The 21,794-nt window shown below is 42.3% G+C and overlaps 2 protein-coding genes and 1 long non-coding RNA gene across 14 annotated transcripts in view; 2 read left to right on the top strand and 1 right to left on the bottom strand.

Annotated features, from left to right (window-relative positions):
* LOC120399012 overlaps nt 1-9,040 on the top strand; it is a 32,839-nt gene extending 23,799 nt beyond the window's left edge. For both annotated transcript variants that reach the window (XR_005594885.1, XR_005594884.1), the window contains exon 4: nt 7,730-9,040. This is a non-coding gene — a long non-coding RNA (uncharacterized LOC120399012). The remainder of the gene's footprint in view (nt 1-7,729) is intronic.
* On the bottom strand, nt 1,914-16,036 carry LETM2 (leucine zipper and EF-hand containing transmembrane protein 2). 2 transcript variants are annotated; one of them, XR_005594883.1, is made up of 12 exons: nt 15,722-16,036; nt 14,808-14,882; nt 13,295-13,745; nt 12,515-12,658; nt 10,064-10,201; nt 9,014-9,217; nt 7,909-8,028; nt 6,759-6,869; nt 5,466-5,555; nt 4,502-4,576; nt 3,886-4,012; nt 1,914-2,101 (listed from the first exon to the last, which is right to left on the bottom strand). XR_005594883.1 is itself a non-coding variant. In XM_039526867.1 (11 exons), the coding sequence occupies exons 2-11, from the start codon at nt 14,852-14,854 to the stop codon at nt 3,962-3,964; spliced, it is 1,431 nt and encodes a 476-aa protein (XP_039382801.1). In that variant the 5' UTR covers nt 14,855-14,882; nt 15,353-15,407; the 3' UTR covers nt 2,480-3,961. The 2 variants fall into 2 exon arrangements, 1 of the variants encoding a protein (XP_039382801.1); XM_039526867.1 differs by lacking the exons at nt 1,914-2,101; nt 15,722-16,036 and adding an exon at nt 15,353-15,407 and having other exon boundaries at nt 2,480-4,012.
* A 118-nt stretch (nt 16,037-16,154) lies between these two features.
* Nucleotides 16,155-21,794, top strand: part of NSD3 (nuclear receptor binding SET domain protein 3) — a 73,481-nt gene continuing 67,841 nt past the window's right edge. For 7 of the 10 annotated variants that reach the window (XR_005594882.1, XM_039526862.1, XM_039526861.1 and 4 more), the window contains exons 1-2: nt 16,155-16,348; nt 17,183-17,428. The gene's annotated coding sequence lies outside the window, so the exon portion shown is untranslated. The remainder of the gene's footprint in view (nt 16,349-17,182; nt 17,429-21,794) is intronic. The other 3 variants (XR_005594881.1, XM_039526863.1, XM_039526859.1) reach the window with 2 other exon arrangements.

The following is a 21,794-nucleotide window of genomic DNA, read 5'->3' as shown; positions in this document are numbered from 1 at the left end:
AGTGCCCTTCTTGTTCTGTCCTGCAAAGAGCCAAGCTGATCCTTACAGGGTTTGGGTGGAGCTGGGGTGCAGTAGTGTGATGCACCAGGCATTAGAAATAAAGTAGAACTTCAGAATTACAAACACCTTGGGACTAGAGTTACATTTGTAACTCAGAACAAAATGTTGTGGTTCTTCTTTCAAAAGTTTACAACTGAACATAGACTTAATACAGCTTTGAAACTTTACTATGCAGAAGAAAAGTGCTGCCTTTAACGATCTTAAATGAAACAAGCACCAAAACAGTTTCCTTACTTTGTCATTTTTTTAAGCTTCCCTTTTTTTAGTAGTTGGTTTAACGCAGTACTGTACAATTTTGGTTTTTTTGTCTCTGCTGCTGCCTGCCTGTGTACTTCCGGTTCCAAATGAGGTGTGTGGTTGACCAGTCAGTTCATGACTCTGATGTTCCACAGTATGCAAACTATCTCTGCTCCTAGCATTAAGGTTGCAGAGACAACTTACTTTGCAAAATGGAAAATATACTATTTGTATTCAAATTAAAAAGCCTCAGATAAACAAACTGATGGTACATACAAGTTATAAGCCTGGTTGTTACCACTTTAACTTTTGAGTACACAGCTGTAAGTATGGATTAACAAACATGGATTAACCAGGTCTGGAAACATAAGCTGAAAAGTCACCAACCACCAGCTTTCAAGTTTTTACACAAAATTTTCTCTTGAAGAAAAGGGGGTTTGGGGGAGGGAGGAGAAGATGAATAATTAACAGCCTCCAAGCAGCCCCTAAATTGTTCTATTTTCTACTTTCGCAGAAGCCAACCATTTCCCATACATCCTTTTTATTATGAGATTTTCACTTATACCCAAACTATGAGTAGTGATGAAGAACTGGGGGTTCATTCAGTGGGTATTGATTCCAAAGACTAAATAATGATCATTTAAATACTGAATGTTAACTGTTGCTAATCATTATTTTAGTTATTATGGGATTGTCAGTAGAGCATGATCACTATGCATGCTGAGCTCTGGCTTTATCAATGACCTTAATGCTTTGTACACTGACTAAGAAGCACAAGACAGGTTTCCAGGTCTGGCTAACAAAGGAATCCTCCCATTTATGTACTTACCCAGCAGCCCAAACTCTTGTTTTAGGGTTGAAGAGGGATGGTCTATTAAAGATTTAAAATAAATCAGACTTCTAAGAGGAGGCACATTTCCATTTAATTAATTAGGAAATTAATTAGTATAGTGCTCAGTTTGGTTAGAGGTCAGGGATAGTTTCCAGCCTGGAGACTTTGCAGAAACATTGATCATGATCATTTTGTGCGACTCATGTATGGCCTAATTACTACATGGCCCTTCAGCATCACGCTGGAAGGCACATGTTCCTTGATAATAGTGATGTAAGCTATTGATCGTGGGCAAGAGGGGTTTCAGGCAGCATAGCAGAGCTGGAAAAAATTATCAATAGTAATATAATTGCTGTGTGTATTGACTACCAGCAGATGGAGCTCAGCTCACTGAAATTATATTAGCATTAGCTACATTACTCATCTATTTACTATTGGGCTGCTGCTACTGTGTAATGCCATTTGTGAGCACATCTAAGATCTGTAACTTAGGTGACATTACCAAAGGTTCGCTTGTGTTCAGCCAATCTCCTCTCCCCACCCTCCAGGGTTACATCCTCCAACAACAGGGAGCAATCATGCAAGTCGATTATTCCCATATTCTCCGATCTGTGAAAAGTAGCTTCTCCAAGAAAATTGTGTTCCACCAAAACAACCATTATATGCTAAGTTCAGTGCCTAGAGTGCATTGCTGTGCACAAGAGACTCAGCATTAACTGATTAGAGCAGGGTCTCCCCCATGTCCTGGCAGACCAGTCCTTACAGGATCCATCAGATGCCATCATTCCAATGCCTGTCCCCACGACAGCACTTTTATTTATTTCCCCATTTATTAGGGAACCAGCCGTTGAGTGGCACAGAGTTGTTTACCTTATTAATTCATTGATTTTCCCCACTCCCCCAATTGTAACCATGGTTTTGTCAGCCAGCTGGTGTGTTTGGAACAGAGCTTCTTCCTGTTGTACCACAAGTCTGAATTTGAGAAAGTTGGAAAGAGAACATTAGATCCAATATCACATTCTGCCCCCACTACAGAAGTCACCAGCCCTCTTTCACTGCTATGTACACTGACTTCAGGATGACCAACACCACAACTATTTTAGTGACTTGAGCCCACCTATGCCTTGGGAGTGATGAGGGGAAGAAAGGAGAAACAGCCAATAGTTTAATTTTTGTGAAGGGAGTTTTTTTGCAGATGTAGTGTGGGGTCTCTAGTTCAAATGATCCTTGCCAGTTCTCGTTATCAAAGACACAAGCAAGCGGCTAAAGGTTCCTCTGCCCTTGTTTAACAAAGTGCAATGATGACCATCAGCCAGATATTCTTACTAAAATAACCAAAGGAGAGGTTGATGCTGGAGCAGCAGGGTATTTATTAGAATTACACTGGTTTTCTGTTACCACTAGCAAGACACCACAGCTGTTCATCTTCATAGAACACTTGCATTAGCAAAGCAGAGATTTGTATCACCCAGGTACATGGGGTTTACTAACCAAGAATACAGTACAATTGTAATATGGCCCCCACCAGAGTTGGTTCTGCTTTACAAAAAAGACCTTGGCGTAATTAATTCTAACATGCTGATAATGCCTAACTGAGCTGATTGTTGCTTTAGCCAGGTGATGGTTCTAATGACTCAGGCTGACTCACATTCTACTCAGCATCCACGTCCGCTTTTAATTTTACAGTAATCAGAAATATCCAGGTTCAATATATCCATAAAATGAGCAAATTTTAACCATTTACAGGTACAGGAGGCCAAAATTAAATCATAAAAAAACCCCACACTTTTCAATCTCTTCCGATACAATCTACCAGAAAGATAGTTACCACTGAAATATACAAAGAATTGTTTTAAAAAAGTATTCCACCAGTACTCGTCATTGGGTAGTTTTAAGAATCAGATGATTAGATTTTAAAAGACAAGTCTGATCTCAGACTTCATTTTAAAACAACAGAACAGTTTAATTTGAAAACTCAGGTCATTGCCATTCTGCACATTCCCTAGCAAGATGTTGCCAGGTAAAAGGCATGTTTGTGCTAGAATGGTGTTTGGGACCCTGGCAGACTCCATGCTGCTGCCAACTGTGGGCAGAAAGTAGGCACAGCATGCAATGGAGTATGCCCTCTTTAAACAAGGAAAACAGAGCAGCAAAACCTCTCTCAACTGTTATTCTCTCAATCTCCCCACTGAAGATACTGCAGGCCTTTCCTCTTTTCTCTTCCAGCGCACTGTTTATTCTCCTCAGTGAAAACCTGACAGCAACTGATGTTAGTTTAATTGTAACGGCTAGATGAGCCAGTCTGATCACAAGATATTAGCTAACAAATGGAGATTACCATGATAATCAAGGGCTTGTGGTCTATACAAATTGCTTCAGCAGTCAAGCCAAGCCCTGTCTGCATGGCAAAGCTCCTGCACAGGGTTCCACAGTGTGGATGAGGGATATTTTTACTGAAGCACCAAACCCAGTTCACGTCTGCTCTCCAGCCCTTCATAAAAATAAAATGCTGCCTTACTAAAGAGCACAAATCCTAACTGTAGGACATACAGCCATGGGATAAGTTACAGCTTAGAGTATTTTAATAGACGTATTTACATATTTACAATATAACAATTTATAGAGGGTATTTTAAATGGGACGTGTCCTTTATATGGCCTCGCTGCTAATAAAACAATCTGGAATTGATTGATGAGGCCCCCTGGGCACAGCTGAAAGCCTTGGTGTGGGAGGGAGCCTGCCAACACACTGCTTACCCAGTCATTGGATTAGATGAGGAATGGAGTCTTCCTCTGTCAGTGCCCTTGATCCATGGTCCTTGCTGGTGCAGGGCTAGACTCCATTGGCACTGGCCTTGCTGCTCTGAGATGCCTCCATTTTGGTCTGGGGTAAGAGAAAATTATAGGCTTAAAAAAAACCCAATTGCAGTCCAAATGTGTTCATTAACATTCAATAAAGACTAAGATTTTCAAAGCAGTTTAGGGTGTTGAGATGCATCTTCCATTAAAGGAACCCAAATCCATTAGTAATTATTGATGTGGGAAAAGAGTGGTTTTGGCAGACAGCTTGTGTTTACCTATTAAAATACTATGTGTTTGCTGGTCTTGTTTCAGATTTCTCTAGTTAGGCTAAAGAACATTATTCTTCCTTTTATTGAAAAAACTCAGACCAAAATTAACAAATGTAGGTGCCTAATGTTAGGTTCCTAATCCCATATTCAGACAGCTAGATAGAAGTTAAGGGTGCATGGATTTCCCATTCTAGAAGGAATGGGCAAGCTCTCTGCAGTTCTTCAGGTCTTTTAAAAGGCTCAATCTAGAACTTCCTTAGTTAAACCCAAAAAACCTGGCCTAGGTCTGCCTCAGAGCTCACCTCTCCTGGAGGAGGCTTGACACATACTCCAGGGACTGGTAACTTCTCGGATGCCTGTGATATAAATTCTTCTCCCTTCAAGAGAAAAATATAAAAGATGTTTTAACAATCACAGAATTATATCAGAACATGGAAGAGGTCTACTTGGGCCCCAGACAGACCACTTCCCTGCCAGAACACAGTAGTTCCCTGCGATGCACTTTAATTTTAATGTTAGATGCTGGAGATTCCATTTCTTCACTTGGGAGATTATTCCACAGCCAATATCTATTAGGAAATCTTTCTAATTTTTTAAACTTAAGCTTTCCCTTTCTGAACTTCAGTTATTACTGTTAGTGTGATACCAGGGGGTCAAATAAGTCACTCATCGCAACTTTGGTGATCAGACCTTCCTGAACAGGCTTGCCTGGCTGCATGCAGAGTTTCACATGCTAATCTGCCCCCATCTCCTCCAATTCTTGTGGCTAACAACCTCAGGAAAAAGTGTCTCCTGGGGCAGAGCTTATAACGTGATTCAGAATTTAACCATCCTCTCACAGGTGACATGCGAGCAGAAGTAGCAGCATGTGACTGTCTAGTTTACAGAAAAGGAGTTTGAATAACTAAGGATCTCAGAAGTGCTCTCCTGCTGGAAGTTGGTGGGGGTGATTTTGTTTTGAACAGTCAGCAGTGTTTCCAGCACTTGTGCAAGAAGTGATGCCACTGCAGCTTCCTCTGCCTTTTCAACATCCTCTCCCTCCTTGGCAAAGGAAGCACTGCTGTTGCAACAGTGTGACAGACAGAAAAACTTGCCTATCCCAAGAGTTTCTATTCCAGTGCACTATTCAGAGATACTAGCTAAGGATGCCGGACTAAAAGGCCACCTGCTTCCATACTTTGCTAAGGTATGTTCACACTCGTACTTCCCAAACCTGCAGCATTTCATATAAATTTGATACTCATTTGTAAAGAGTAATTTTCTAACCTTTCTTCCTTGCACAATGGGTGCAGAATCCACTAAGGCTTCTTTAGGTTCAAGAACTGGTGTTTCTGCAGCAGCGTCACTAACCCGAACCTAAGGAAAAAAAAACAAAAAACGCTCAAAATTGCTGTTCATATTTTACGCAGACTCCAGGCCAGTATCTGGACAAAAGTTTAGTTATTTAGCACCATGTGTCTTGCATTGTTCAGGTACAATCTCAATCCAAGTCTGCTTTTCAAGAACAATTAGAACATGAATAAGAAAAATGCAAGCAAAAAAGGACCTCACCTATGCATTTGACACATCTGTCTGGGTAGAAATCTGTCCAATTTGTATAATGGGTATATGCTTCACACAATTATTTATATTGCAAGAGAGCCTAAAGCGTGCCAGGAACTGTAGAGATATAGGAAGACTGAGTCCCTGGATAGATTTTCAGTGTTGCTAAGTTCAGGTGGAGTTGAGGAGTAGTCAACTGAAGCAATGAGTGCTCAGCACCTTTGCAAATCAGGCCCCTAGTCAGTTATTTAGAGACTTCAAATACACCAGGCAGGTATTTTCACCTCAAAGATCAAAACTAAAGTTTGGCAGCTTGGAAGTTATATTAAACCCAAAACCAAGTCTATGAATGTAACATGCCATTAGAGGAAGTCCTGGACTACTAAAAACAGCTAGACTGCTGCTGTGCTGAGACCAATCAGGCTGACCAATATTGTCTCATTGTTTCCCTGTGCCCCGCCCATTAGCTTATCTGCATTCATCTGTTGTCTCCTCTTATACTTACCTTGTAATCTCTTTGCGGCAGGACTCTTTTTTGTTTTGGGCTTATAGAGCACCTAGCAGAATGGGGTCTGGGTCCATAACTGGGGCTTGTAAGCGCTATTCATACGTGCATTTTCTAAAGGGACAGTGCAATTACTATTTTTTCTAATAGCTAAGCTGCTCCCCCAAGTCTTTCATTTGGGATGGGAACCCTAAAAACATTAGATGTTTTACCACAATCAGAGTTTGTTCATCTGTTAGTGAACTAGTCAGCATGCTGGAAGCCAAGACAGCCGTAAAAATTCAGATACATTGTCTCTACAAAAGGCAGCTGGGAAACGTTCCATTTGGCTTGAGGACACCAAGCTGGCACCAACTAGTCATCATGGTGAGCCTGCTGTTTAGTATGGCAGGACATGCGCTGTGTGTGACTGAGGCTTGGTGAGTAACTGAATCCTTCATTTGTGATCTTTATGATCTTGTTTTGTTAAATGGGACCATGTCCTCAGGCTAACTGCTATTCAGCCCACTCACCTCACTCTGTGACACCTGAATAGGTTTCGGCTTCACGTCTATCAAGTACAAGGCGCGAGAAAGCAGCAGCAGAGAAGGAGGAACATTCTCCTTTAGATGTAGATCTAGCCACTGTAGAACATGGGGGGGAGAGGAGGGAAAGAGGGTTATTTAGAATTGGTTCAGAAATCAACTGTTTAAACACCAATTCACTGAGGTGAATTCTCTAGCACTGTAGAGCACCCTTCATTCTGAAGGACTCCAGAGCATATGACAGATTAAGCTAATAGAGGTTCAAGTTGCCTACCTCTAGAGGTGAAAGGCAACAGCTATTTACTAGCTCTCAGTAGGAATAAACAGTTTCAAAGGGCAGTGAAGATTCCTGCATCCAGCTGAAGCTGGAGAAAAAGTCTAGAAAGCTAAACTAGTTACTTACATAGAAGTTGACTGCAAGACTGGTGTTAACATCCCTACTTTTGAAAGACTGCCATAAGTAAATTAAGTGTTCAAGCTTCTACTTCACGTTTTATCCAAAATACAGCACCTGCAGCAAACGTGGCCCTGACCCCAGGCAGAATAAGGCTCCAATACGGAGTCCCAGGGATGGGAGGAGGGGAGTGCCACATGTAAATAGCTGCCACCAATACTGGCAATTTAAAAATCAAGATCAGATATTTTTCAAAGAGATCTGCTCTAGGAATTATTGTGAGGACAGTCTCTGGCCTGTGTTTTGTAGGAAGTCAGATCACAAATGGTCCCTGCTCACCTTGGAATCTGTGAATCCCTATACAGACAAGTTACAATGTCTCATTATCTGCCCCATTCCAGCACTGCCCTATTTTAAATAGGAAAGGCCTTTGCTGCTCTAGTTGTTTGAGTAATCCCCTCGGTTCCTGTGTCCTGTTCCTGACAGGTATTTGCACTTGGCGCTCATCAGCCACCATCTTTTTCAACTGGGCCTTAGCATAAGTGGTATGTTTTGTGTTTTACAGTTCAGTTATGCAAATGAGGATCAACAACAAAACAGTGGCATGAATCTTCAGGGCAAGGCCAACCATCTGTCAAAACCAGTTTATTTGAAGACTGAACATCTGACATGGTCCCTTTAAGTAAAATATAAACTCTGGCTGCAATGTTCCAATACTTTAGTAGCAGGCAAGGCCCTACTTGCCTGACTGAGTTGTTCTTTCAGCTGTTCCTCTGTGAGACCCAGTGATCGCATTCCTCTGGCCCTGCATGCACTCTGCAGTTCGGATACACTTAGCACATTAACACCTTCCTTAGCAATCATCTGAAAGGAAAAGGAACATTCACATGCAGGCCTCCAGAAGCCCAAACCCTAGTTTATTCATGAAGTCTGGTACTGAAGAGATGCCTGTTTGCATTGGAGGGGAGTAGAGAATAAACAAAGGAAAACCTACTGATACCAAAACTGGGATTCAGCAGACATCCCGTCTGTGACGGCCTAGCTGCATGCCGAACAGCTAAAGGCATGGGATAACCTTGGGCCTGATCCTCCAAACACTTACTTACACATGAGTAACTGCACTCTTGTGTGTGGCCCTACTGAACTGTAATGCAACCACTCACAGGGTAAAGTAGCTCACATGCATAAGGATTTTCAGGATTGGGCCTTTATTTGTAAAAATGGACCTATCGTTCCATATGCTTAAGTCAAAGGTAGCCAGGGACCACTTAGAAATTATGCTGTGACACAACTAATTAACAAAAAGCCTCCAGATACTTCATTTGAGTCTCATGGTAGTGCCAGATTTCCTCATTTATCATGCTCCCAAGATTGGACAGCAACAGGAATGAGTTTGGCATCAGTGCACTCTAAATTCAGATTGCTAGTTACATAATAGAAATGGCCCAAAGTTTCTATAGAACTAAGTATGATAAAATTGAAGTAGTATAAGAGATGGGGCTCCGCAATCATTCATTGCTACAGGCTACTGAGATCCTAGGAGGCCTCCTTCTTAATAGCAAGAGAGTTTCCTCTGAGATGCTCCTTGGTAGAGCTGATAGAAGGTACTGGAGGGCTGAACTGCCAACACTCTACTTCCTTAGAGTCTCTCATGGGATAATCCTCCTCTTACAAATAGTAAGATCACCCCTCTCCCTGTTAATGTGGGCAGCAGCATACCTAGAATATCAGATAGGCAAACTGCAGCTCAGAGAAAGGAAGTGACTTGCAGAATCAGAACTAGAACCCAGGTCTCCTGTACTAACTATTAGATCACACCGCATCTGTGCTATTTGTTTTAGTCTCTTACTTCATCATCTGCTTTTATAGACCTGAGCTGCATCAAAAGCTGGAAGCGGAGTAGGTTATTGGTGCCAATGGGCTGTAGTTCGAGCAGTTTGCAGAGGGCTACCAGCTGTGGCCGTTCTAAGTGTTCAAGGGTCAGCTCATCCTCAAAGAGCTTGGAGAAGCGCACGATCTCTTGGGTGCTGGGCTGGTGGCCAGCATGACGAACCTGCGGAACAAAGCCAAGGCATCAGATAGGAATATACCTCAAAAGCCACTGGCAGTGCCGGAAACAGAAACTAGGCATCCTGAATCCAGTCCTCACTTTAACACTCCCCACAAATCATTTCACTTTAGCGCTTTTTGCTGGTGGCCACTAAACTACTATTGTTCAAACCTAGGGTCTGAAAATAGAATACTATTTCTAATGCGCTCTGAGAATGGCCACTTGAAGAACTTCACTATGTAAAGAGTTTGTCTGCTGGTTAAAATGAGAATTAACATAAGACAGTAACTTATCTGGACACAGGTTCCCCAAGGCAGTACCCACGAAAGGGCAATCAGTTTACCAATATCCCTCAGCATTTTTACATGCGTGGTAGCAAGGCTCTGCCAGCTTTCAAGTTTCAACAGTGAGCACAACAGCTGCAGCTTTCTTACAGATAGATGGACAGGAACAACTTTCTTTCTCCATTTACCATTTGTTTTAAAACAAACAGACCATCACCACCCACTGAAACTTGCAATCAAGGAATTGCAGCTTCTCTAATCCTGGGTTTGTCAGATAAGTTTGCCAGTGCAGTTACAGTTCACAGAATGGTTTAACAGCAATATCATGATTGTTTCTGTACAGGTTACAAAACATTTCACACACACAGGAAGGTGGGTGAGAACATCATCTGTTAATCTAGTTTGCAAGATTGCTTTGCAGATTTGTGTGTCAGACAAATCCCATACTTCCTTATCTCCCAGCACAAGACCCTTCAAAGTTGTATCTACCCACTGTGCCGCCCTGCTACACAGGACTGCAGATACCTTTTCTAGCCCCTCCATCTTATTTTACTGTTTGCTGTACCTGTTGCACATAGGAAGAGAACTGCTTGGTGGCCTCTCCCGTATTTGCTTTGTTCCTTTTGGCCATCTCAGCAATAGTCTCCTGCAGGAATTTTGCAAGCTCTAACGTGGCGCTTAGTTTCTTTTTCTGTTTTTCTTCCTTAATTTAGGAAACAAAAAGTAGTTAGAGGCTCAGATTGAACTCCAGGAAAGAGAAGGTTGGGATAAATTTCCTTCCTTTTGTTACCTCAGGCCTTGGGTTAATTACCCCTGCACCTCACAAAACCTAACTTACTTTTCATCATTGCTGCTAACTACTCGGAAGTTTGGCTTGGATAACTAAAGTACATGCATCAGTTTCAATCCCGCTTACTAGACGGATGCTGTAAATACAAGTGTTTTTTTACTGAATAGTCTTCACAGAAAAAGAAGTTCTGTTATACTGTGTGTGAAAACAAGAGTAAGCCTAGATTTTGAGCTAGGATGACCTGATAATAAACCGCCAAGAATCCTATGGTTAATATTAATAAGCACAGTTATAACAAAGATTGTGTCATTGTTATTGTAACTTTCTTTTGCATCCAAACAGTGCTTTAAATCCACATGGTTTGAGGTTAGAAGAGTGTATTTACTAGGCCATTAAAGTATCTCTAATATTGGCTTGATCATAATTGTAGGAAGCACACCGCACTGGACCACATGGACAGGGGACAATTTGCACATAAACCAGTAATGCTGAAATTTCAGCAAAACCTGGTAACGTGAACCCCATTCTGCCAGTCACTCTGCCTCACTAATTGCTAGGATAATGATTTTAATCCAGAGAAACCAAACATGGATCAGTGAAGAGAAAAAAACAAACCCCAAAAGGTGATATATATGTTTGCATCCCTCTTTTAAAGTCTACCTTGTTCTGGTTGGAGCCACTAAGTATAAAGAGTGAACAAGGTCACTCTGCATGCCACGTACTGACTGATCAATAAGAGAGCAATCGTCAGACTCTGCTGTAGCTCTGCATGTGTGAATCCACTTTGAGTAAGAGTGTTTGACCCAGGTGCAGAGAGAGGCAAGGCTGAACTGATTTACATTTGTGGGTACTAATCAACAGTTGCCCATGTGGTAACAAAGACATTTTGATTAGTTAGTATCAGACACTATGGCAAGAAATAAGTGACCCAGATTTCAGATATTATCAGCTGCAAAGGAAGTGAGCTAGTAGTGGGCAGAGAATACCCCAGTTGTATGATAGTGATGAGAGCTGAGAAGTTGATAGGGCTAATATGCTACGCAGAACTAGCCTTTATGGTTTCAGGTGGTTTTGGTTGAAGAGTAAAGGTCAAATTCTGCCCTTGGAAATATGGGAAATCCCCACGAAAGTCAATGGAAACTGTTCACACACATGACACTAGCATTTTGGCCCAAGTTAATCTCTTCCTTTCTTAAGGATCCATCAACATTTTGGTTAAGTGAAAACTTAACAGTATTTAACTCCTGCCTTCACACTCTCAGCATGTTTGATTTACTGGCTCTGCCTTTGAGTGATAAGGGGCACCTGATTAAAATGATCCTATGCAGACCCTTCATTTTCTGTGGCTATCTAACCAAACATAGTTAAGGGTTCTATTTCAGGGCCAATCATTTAGTCTGAAAGAAGTGACAGAGTCCTGTGATACCTTATAGACTACCAGATGTATTGGAGCATAAGCTTTCGTGGGTGAATACCCACTTCGTTGGATGCAACCCACGAAAGCTTATGCTCCAATACACCTGTTAGTCTATAAGGTGCCACAGGACTCTGTCGCTTTTTACAGATCCAGACTAACATGGCTACCCCTCTGATACTTAGTCTGAAAGATTACTCTGAACTGGAAGGGGGAAAAAAATAAATACCTCCAAACTATTAAGGATGGAAGAAAGAGAAATTGGGAAAGGAGACAGGAAAGAGAGAAAGACAGCCCACTCTGGGCACAATACTTGTTAAACCCTTCAGTTCTCTTGTACTACACTCCTTCCTGTCTTCAATCAGTTATCAAGTAACCTTGCTGCAGACCCCTTCTATTTATCCACTTCTCTGACCCTAATCACTCTAATATCTGAGTGCCTCACAATCATTCATGGATTTTATCCTCACAGTATTATCCCCTTAAAGAAAAGAAAAACAAACAGAGACACAGGTTAGATTAAGTGACTTGGCCAAGGTCATGGAAGAAGTCTGAGCAAGGAACTGAACCCACGTCTCTTGAGTGCTCTATCTACTGACTAGACCAATCTTCCTACACTTGCTTAGCCTCACTACTCCATGATGAGTACTGAAGAACAAATTAATCGTGGCATGCTGTTTAGTCAGATTCTAGCAGTATGGCTCAGGTTAGTTGATATCCCAATATACTTCTAGAGTTGCCATCTACAATCCTAGTTAATGGAGTCTGAATTATTGAAGCAGTCTGCTTTCTCAACAGCCCGGTACACAAACCTTTTTTGATTCCGTCTCAAAAGTTGAGGGCAACATTTCAGGAAAGAGTTTCAGAAATACAGGTAACAGGAACTCCATGAAGGGCACAATGATGAACACCAAGAAGGGAACCAGCCGGAAGAGATCAGCACATGTCCTCAGTAGCTGTAGAAAGGCATCGCAGGAGTTATTTTTCATTTTACAGGCACCAAAGAATACCTATTTTGGGCCCAATTAATGAAGGCTTTCTACAGGCGATCTTAGTGCAAGAATTACCATTCATTTAGCTAACCCAGGTGCTTATCAGCATGGTATCTAAACTTAGGACTTATCACATGGCCTCTGTATCAAAGGAATTTATAGTGCTTTTAAGACTGCATCTGTGTACTTTGGACAAGGGGGATGATTGCTGTGGTACTTTAAAAGTGGCCAGAGTAGTTGTTCAAAGTCTTGCAGAAACTGATGGGCCACAGAGATTGAATGTTCCTCTCCTTTCAGAGAAGTCTTCTCCAGGATAGGGATGAGGGTCCTTGGCAGAACTCAGGGGACCAGTGTTGCCACTGCTTGTGCTGCACTAGTTATGAAAAATGCACAGAGGATTTCAGTCTCCTAGGCTGTTGAGCTATTACCCTTTTACAGGCATTAAATTCACATGAAAGGTTTAAACAGACGTCCATATTTGACCTCTATTCAAAGAAAGTTTGGAAACTGAACTGACTGGTTTCTTTGGTTACCTTAAGATTTTCGACACAGCTTAGCAAATCAGCACCAACATGTTTGTGCCAGGTAGTTCATACTCACCCTTCGCCTCTCTCGTCTAGTGAGAACCTGACCATGTAGCAGCCTCCATACCATCCTAGCAGCGACCTTTGTGTCAATCCAAAGCAAGTGGAATCCATTGTAATAATGTTTCAGTTCATCCACAATTCTTTGGCGTAAAGACTTTTTCCCCACACCAGTCTCTGTGCTTTGGTCTGGCAGAGTTTTAGCATGCTCAGTGTCCTGGTTTATTGTCCTTTGGTGCAGCTGAGATTTATCTTGGAGCTCTTGATGCCAGTAAGCAGAGGTGTGCAGCGTTCGCACTGCTTTAGTTCGTAGTCCAGAGGCCAGCTGTGTGCAGTACAGTAACTGCTGGTTTTCAGAGTCTTTCATATAGATTCGGTTTAAATGAGAATCCACTAGTTGGACAAATGCAACTGATGAGGAATATGGAGAACAGCTGGAGTGCACAAGAAGATGAGGGCCTCTGAAACTGAAGAGAAGCTAGTTACTTTAAGCATGTAATTCTCTGCTGTAGTTAATTACCAAAGTTAACCATTTCATTTGAATTTATGTTCTTAGCTTCAAATTCGTCACCCAGAATCTTCTTAAAGACTTGCCCAGTTTGTGGGAGCAGATTTTAGCTGGGGATGAAACACAAAGTTTTTGCATTATTCTAGCTGGTGAGCTGTCCTCTCAAAGGAGCAACTTAGTATTTCAGCCCATTTCTTATAAGCACCATTGGATTAATGGTTATGACAGAAGAATTTTACCCAATCACAGCCCAAGGGAAAAAAAACAAAACAAAACCCTTATCCCCATCACACCACCACAGCCAGGCTACTTCCTGGAACATTCCTCATATTTTCTTATGTTATCTATAGCCCCAGTGGGATGCCCCTGGTATCACAAAGAGGCAGGGCTTTGGAGCGGAGCCCGGAGCTGGAGCGCGGAGCAGTGGAGCTGCAGGGGTTTGCCTGGAGCTTGCCCTGGAGCCGGAGCACAGCTCCAAAGCCCTGCAAAGAGGCACAGCATGTTAAACACCAGGGAAGGAGGTTTTACATTATGATTTTTAATCTTATCTTGTATAACAGGAATAAGACTTCTCATATTAGTATGTACTATGGCAACTACCAGAGCCTTTCTAATCAAATCCCTCCATTTCATTCTGACATTTAACCAACCACAAAATCAATTCAGTACTTGGAATATAAAGAAACTGAACTCTCTCTCAAACTAAGATTAAATATTTGGTTTCACCTCATGTAGTCTCATTTACAACAGCAAGCCTGTTTTGAACGAAAAATTAATTGCTGTATACACTTCTTACCATGCCCCAGCACTAAAACAAAGCATCAGTCACCTGAAGAAATTAACCATCACTATGGCAACAGTGTTATCAAGCTCTTATCAGACAAAGCTTTACTGGGATGTTTTACACAGAAGTGGCTACCATTTGAATATACTTCAGAGAACTAAAGATGCAAAAGTACTAGAACAAACCAAGAATCTTAAATAGTAAAATACAATTTAAAAATAAGCCTTCGTTTCTTACCTTGACCTGGCTATTGCAAGGACTATGTTACAGCTGTAGAACGCCATGTTGCCCGGGAATTATCAATTGTATGTTCTGATACAAAAGAGCAGATGAACAACAATATTTACATGGAAAGAGTTAGTTTACCTTTAGATTCACTCCATTAGAGCAGTGCTAAGACTGATGACAACTGCCTTCTATTCATGGTAGATATACCCATACCCTCCCACTACTTCAAAGATGTGGGAAAGGATATCAGTGCTCTCTGTAATCTTCAGCAAGCCCTGGCCAAGACATAGCAGATCAGACTTTTCACTGAATTAACATTCCATGCTGTCACCATAACAAGGTGCAGTGTGGAAGAGTAATCTGACAGCACTTCACTAAGATGCACACTGCTGGACAGCTCACTCATTGCTTTCCCAGAACTACAGGAGTGGTGAGTGAGCTTCCCCTGGCAGAGGCATAGCGGAGCAGGCATTCAGTACAGCAAACTTCACGACCCTTTGGCTTTACATTGTACCTTTCCCGGGAGGATCCCAGAGCACAAATATGATTACCACCTTATACACCACGAAGTGACTTGTCTAAACGGCCTCATTGACAGAACTAGGGGAAAGAACCCAGGAGTCCTGCTTCTGCTTCCCATCCCTTTGCTCTATTCCCCCCGGCCCGGCCCCTCCCTCTCGGCTGGGATGTGAACCCAGGAGTCCGGCCCCTCCCGTTTTTGTAACCCCCGCTCCCCGCGGCCTGGCCCGGCTGGCTCCCCTGCCAGGCGCAGCGAGGGGCCCCTGCCTGCGAGCTGGGGGACCCCAGGGCCGGGGTGCCCCTGATGGGGGGAGGGGGCCCAGCCCTGTGACGGGCTCGGAGGTGACCGCAGGGAGCTAGGGGAGCCGTGGGCCGAGACCCCCGTGGCTACCAGGCCCACTCACCTCCTTCTCGGGGCTCCGCTCCGCCCCCCCCCTCCAGCTGCCTCAGTCCGCCCAGGCCCTTCCTATCGCCCCCCGCGGCCGGAAGCAGACGGCCGCTCTACTCCCTAGCTCGATGGTTCCGTTCCGTTCCCCTCCCAGACTCCGCCCCTTCGGAGGTAGCCAACGCTAGCGCAGGACTCAGTAGGAGGGGGCCGGTCGTGAGCCAGCCAATGGGAGCGTACAGCTCGGAGTGGGGGCGGGGCCTGACCGGATGTGCCCGCCCCTTCCTCCGAACTGTCCCCCCCCCTCCATTGACCCTGGGCCTGCTGCTGGTGGGCTCCAGGCTCTGCCTTTTCCATGGGGAAGGGATGCTGTGTGATGTCAGGATGACGCCATTGCTTGTTACCGTGGAGACAGGTGTGACATCACTCACAGGGCTATGACAGAGGCTAGGTTTTGGTTACACTTCTTCAAGCTGCAGGGGCCTCAGCCCCACTCCCCCACTTCCCCCCAATCTCTGGCTCCGACAGGTGCTGGAGCCCATTGCACTGTGCTCCTTCCCTGCTCTCCGCCCCGACTGCTGGGGAGAGGCCTCGGCTGCCACAGCCCCACTGGACTGCAGAGAATTCATTCCCAGGGGTGTGGCTGGTGAGTCTCACCCACATACTCATGGTCCAAGCGATCGCCCTCTTGGGGGTTGGGAAGGGATTTTCCCCTGGGTCAGATTGGCTGAGACGATGGGGTTTTTTTCCCCTTCCTCTGTAGCCTGGGGCCCTGGTGGTTTGAACAAGAGTAAATGGTGGATTATCTGTAACTTGAAATCTTTAAATCAAGATTCAAGGACTTCAGTATCTCAGCCAGAGGTTAGGGGTCTAATACAGAAGTGGGTGCATGACATCCTGTGGCCTCCAATGTGCAGAGGTCAGACTTAGATGATCACAATGGTTCCTTCTGTCCTCAAAATCTATGAGTCTATGCCTGTCTTGAACCCTGCTGGACCACCTACTCACTGCTGCCCCTCTGCTTGTTGTCTGCTCTACAGGGCCTTCTGCTATACCAGTCTATTTCCCCTTACCCTCTCCCCCATCTGTTCCACTCCCTGACCCTCTGCATGTCCCTATGCCACAAAATGAGCACAAAAGTCCCCACTTTTATGATATAGAAACACAAACTGCCTCACCCCCAAATCCTACACATTTGCAAAAACTCTCAAGAAATGTGCCTTGGCACACACTCCCACCTCTCAATATTAGTATGTGCAAGTTCCCATTCATATGTGCTCATGAAAACTCCACAGGCTACATGTCATAGTCATGGTTAGAGGAGTCTGGGAAGTTTCCATCAAAACAACATTTCTGTGAAAAACAGGAAAAAAATGTTGAACTTTTGTTTTCTGCTCAACTTTGTTATTTATTATTACTGTTATTATTTTTGACCATTATATTTTCAAGGTGCCTTACAAACATTAACTCATTCATTCAGGAGCTTCCTCTGAAAAAGTCTCTCTCTCTGCTGAACAAGCATTAAAACAGAGGAACTCCTGTGTGTGCATCTCTTCACCTGTTGTTATGTTGACTTCTTTACATAATGCCAAGTGTGTGAGAGATGAGCTTTACAGACATGTATGAAGACAAAGTCCTGGGAGGAAGTGATTTTTCTGTTCTATGCTGACTCCTGCTGGATCCTACAAAGTCTTGGCTTAAAGTTTTCAAAATCATTGCTTTAAAGGTGAGAAAAGGCATGTCAAGCAAATTAATGCTGACATTTAAAATGTTTAATTAAGCTAAATGTTATATAAAAAAATATATATATATATGTTATATTCAGTACAAAATGTTTTTCATTTCTATGACATGGTCCACATGCAGGATTTTCAGAGGTGAAAAGGTAATGGGGACCAACGATTTATTTTGTAGTGTTTAACAAAACACCAAAAGCATCATACAGTGTTCTTTAATTTTATATAGCAATGTATTGCCTATATTTGAAGGATCTATGTTACATTATTGCACTTGATGTCTACATATAGCACATTATAAATTATATGAAGGGAGGGTGTGAGAAGAAAAAATATACATTAAAATAGATGTTCTTTTAGGTTGTATCCCCCATAATAGGTTTGTGTGGTATCAGGAATCAAAGGAATCTCAAGACAAATTTTAAGGGCTCCCCAAATTCTATAAATCAAGGAGGCACTTGGAGAGAATCTCCTCCTTAGCAGATGACAGAACTAGGGAGGTTACTCTGAATCTGTTCTGCATAAGGATGACGTAGTAAATATTAGAACATAATCTGAAATGCAAACTGCTATTAATCCACTAAACAAATTTACCTGCTAGTGTCTAAACGGTTTAAAAAATAGAGGTAGGAAGAAAGTACCGTAGTTTAGCCACTAGAGGTCTCTTTATGTCTGTTTATTCTCTCTCAACTGGTAAAGACATGTCTGCGAAGGCCAGTTCTCCAGACATTTTAGATTAAAAAATACCGATCCATGTCTTACTCCTCTCCCCACAAAAAATCTTGAAGCCTTATGTTGATCTAGGCCTTTTAATACTAAAGCTTTACATTAAAACCTTCTGTAGTAGAACAAATCTTGATGGAATAAAGAAGGAAGTGACTAAGCATTCTTCCTGTCTCACATAAAGGAAGGTGTTTTTGCTGGAAGAGATATTCTGCCGAATTAATGTACAATAGTTATTGTACAAAGTACAACAACAATATGATACTGAGACTGATTGAGCAGCCAAACATAAATAATCCTGCACTCTGAAGTGATCAAGTAGGCGTCCCTTGTTCGCTACACCATCCGAATAGTGGATTTTAATCTGCTACACTAGCTCTGAAGGTTCAGAGAAGTGAAAACACCCATCATGCCTTTCATTGCGCAGGGTTTTCAGTATGGAGTTGTGGGTGGATATGTGCATGAATACCTTCCTGATTTCACTACTCCTATCTGGGGACAAAGTCTGTCCTCAGACATACATGTATCTGAAATGAGTGGAAAATGATCTTAAAAATCTGAGAGACTGAACCAAAGCCCATTTAAATCAATGTGAATTTTCCATTCACTTAATGGGACTTCAGATCAGGCCTTGAGAGCAGAAATGTGCTCTGCTCTATATGCTAAGATGCAGATATTGTTAGTTACAATGATCAGGTTGTTTAAAAAATCTAAATACAGCCTTTGATTGCAGGAGCACTTCCGTCCCAACAAACCCAGCAATATGGCTTTGCTTGCTTGGTCACCCAGCCAGTGGGCTATAATTTTTAGGTCCTTGTAGTTCTTCAGGGGATTGACTGGAAAGGAAAGCCCCTTTCAGTCCAGTATATGGAGCCAGCACAAGAATAGAAAAGAATCAGCAATGCTAAGTAAGACTCTTACATTTGGGTTGGTTATGCCCATTTAAGGACTGACTAGTCCTCAAATGTTCTGAGTTTCCAGCCTGTTGTTCAGAGTCCCCATAGCACTGAAAGATTCACAGCTCTGGCTGTGTCACTCCTTCCTGTAAGAACATGTGGGACAGGGACTGTTACTTGCTATACATGTGTACAGTGACTAACACAGTGGTGCATCAAGCTTGATGCCTCTAGGCAATACTGGACAAATATTAAATAATCCTTACAATCCACTGTACTTCTATGAAGAATAAAGATATGATGCTACGCACCTTCATCAATGGAGTTCAAGTATGTTACAACATTAAGTCTCACAGTTCCCCTGTGAGTTAGGGCTATATCATCTGTCTTTTATAGAGAGGCAAAGTGACTTGCCCAAGAACCTATAGAAAGTCATTGGCAGAGAGAGTTACAGAAACTGGGAATCCTATCTGCTAGTCACCTGTTCTAACCACTAGACAATACTGCCTCACAACACAAACTACTCAGTAGACAACCTTGCCTACGAAGAAAAACAGGTACATTTCTGTAAGTGTGCTTACCTGGTCTGGATTTCAGTCCCTTGCTCTGTAAGCATTTTCCTGACCAACAAATGCTGTTAAGGGCCTTTGCTGGATTAATGCAAGCATATCAACAACAATAAAAGATGAACGGGGAAAGAAAACACTGTATTAGGAGATAGAGGAAAACAAGATTTCCTGTAAGTGTGCTGGTTAGTTGCCTAAAAAGCACTTAATACTAAATAAAAAAAATAAACAAAACGTAAATTCTCATCCTTTTTAATGACTAATTCAGCTGTGAGTCCATCAACCTAGTGCTGCAGAATTTACAGAAGGGAAGGGGAGGAAGGAAGTCTTTTCTAGGTCAACTCCATTTTTGATGGCTGATTGTATTAGGTAGGAGGAGAATCATTTGTAAACGTGCCTTATTACAGTGTATTTTTTTTTCCAAAAGCCTAGACTCGAGAACTGTCTCATTTTTGTGGGCTGAAGCCTGCAGCCTTTGGGCAATAGGAAATGCAGTAAATTTTGAGACCATTACTCAGCCTTTGTTCAGTGACTCGTAAAACCCACATCGCTTCAGCTTCCTCTTTCATGTTAGATCATGTGTCTCTTTTTCCAGTTCATTCATCTTGCTTCACTGTCTGATTTTTCTGGTAACAGGCATTGCGTTACCTTTCCATCTTGTATCTTTCTCATTCTCTCAGGTGGTTTTCTTGCTTTCCACCCCCCCCCCCACCCTTTTTTTTTTTTTTTTTTTTTGTTGCCTGTAAGGTGAAACTTAAATTTGTTAGTTGCAGGATAGAGATTTATTATGAGTGGATCAGTTTTGTATTTTCTTTGAACAGGAATCACTTTGGATTTATGGAGGAGGGGAATTAATTGCAAACATTTTAATACATATATTTTCAGACAAAATGAGACTAGAAACTACTGCATATGACAGCATTCTCGCTCTCTATTCATTTAACCCAGATGCGAAACCTCAGCAGCTAAAACTAGATTCTGAGGGAGAGACCCTGTAATCTCTCCAGCAGAATTTTCTTTTTCCCAGGCCTTATGCAATACATCAGTAATTAAATGCATCCAGCACTTCTCAGCCAATGCTACGCTGGTTGCATAACAAACATGCAAATGAATTGCACAGCTTGGCCAATCTGAGCACCTAACAGTTGTCCCCCTCCCCACTCCAATAGAGTTGCATGTTCAAGATTGGCAACAAAATGCATCAGTACCTATCAGTGTTTGCATGTGTGTGTGCCTTATGCATTTCATTTAAACCTTTTGCATTCAAAAAATGCCATTCTATCCAGTACCTAGCAGTGGGTGCTATCCTAAATATATAACCAGCGTACATTTCCACTGCTTATTAAATACAAGACAGATCTGGACTATTAGTACCCACCATCTCCTCTGCCCATTGTAGCTTGTGTATTTTCAGGCCTGATACATTGTATTTAAATCTTTTTGTATTAAAATGCAGCCAACACATCTCATTGGACAGCCGTCTAGTTAGCTCTTTATACTGCACTGAAAACAATAGTATCAGAGCACCTCATGTTCCCAGACCTATGAATTAAATGTGAATTCCTTCAATTTGCAAAGCATTTAATTCCAATTGGATTAAATGTGTTAGCATATCTCAGTGTTTTCATGTCATGAGACCATGTGCATTTAATTTAAATCTGTCTTTATATCTGAGGCATTTCTATAATGCCCATTACTGTAGCATGGAAATACTCCTGTAGAATCATGCTTTGATACACAGATTAACCACACATCCACCAGCTCTGTGTTTCTGTGTTGTCAGACCTTGAGTATTGTATCTAAAATCGTTTAATCAAATATGTATTCAGTACCTTGCAGTGTTTGCATGCTCCAAGATCTTGTTAATTCCACTTAAATCCCTGTATTTAACATATATGGCATTTAGAACCCTATTAATAGGTCTTCAGTGAAAACCATAGGCATCCAATATAGCTCAAGATTTGTATGTTCCCAAGACACAGAAAGCTTTAAATGCAATGCCTAGTTAGGCATTTTTATAGCACCCATCCCTAGAGTATGCAAACATCGTGGTATTACAAATGCTGGTTAAACATGTCCAGCATCTTCTGTGCATGTTTCCCAGCCCTGTGCAGTGTATCTAAAGCCTGGTGCATTACAATTGCATCCAGGTCCTTCTGAGATCGTGTATG

This window comes from Mauremys reevesii, linkage group 2 (assembly GCF_016161935.1).
Source record: "Mauremys reevesii isolate NIE-2019 linkage group 2, ASM1616193v1, whole genome shotgun sequence".
Classification (NCBI taxonomy): Eukaryota; Metazoa; Chordata; order Testudines; family Geoemydidae; genus Mauremys; species Mauremys reevesii.
This window is presented reverse-complemented; position numbering and strand designations above follow the sequence as displayed.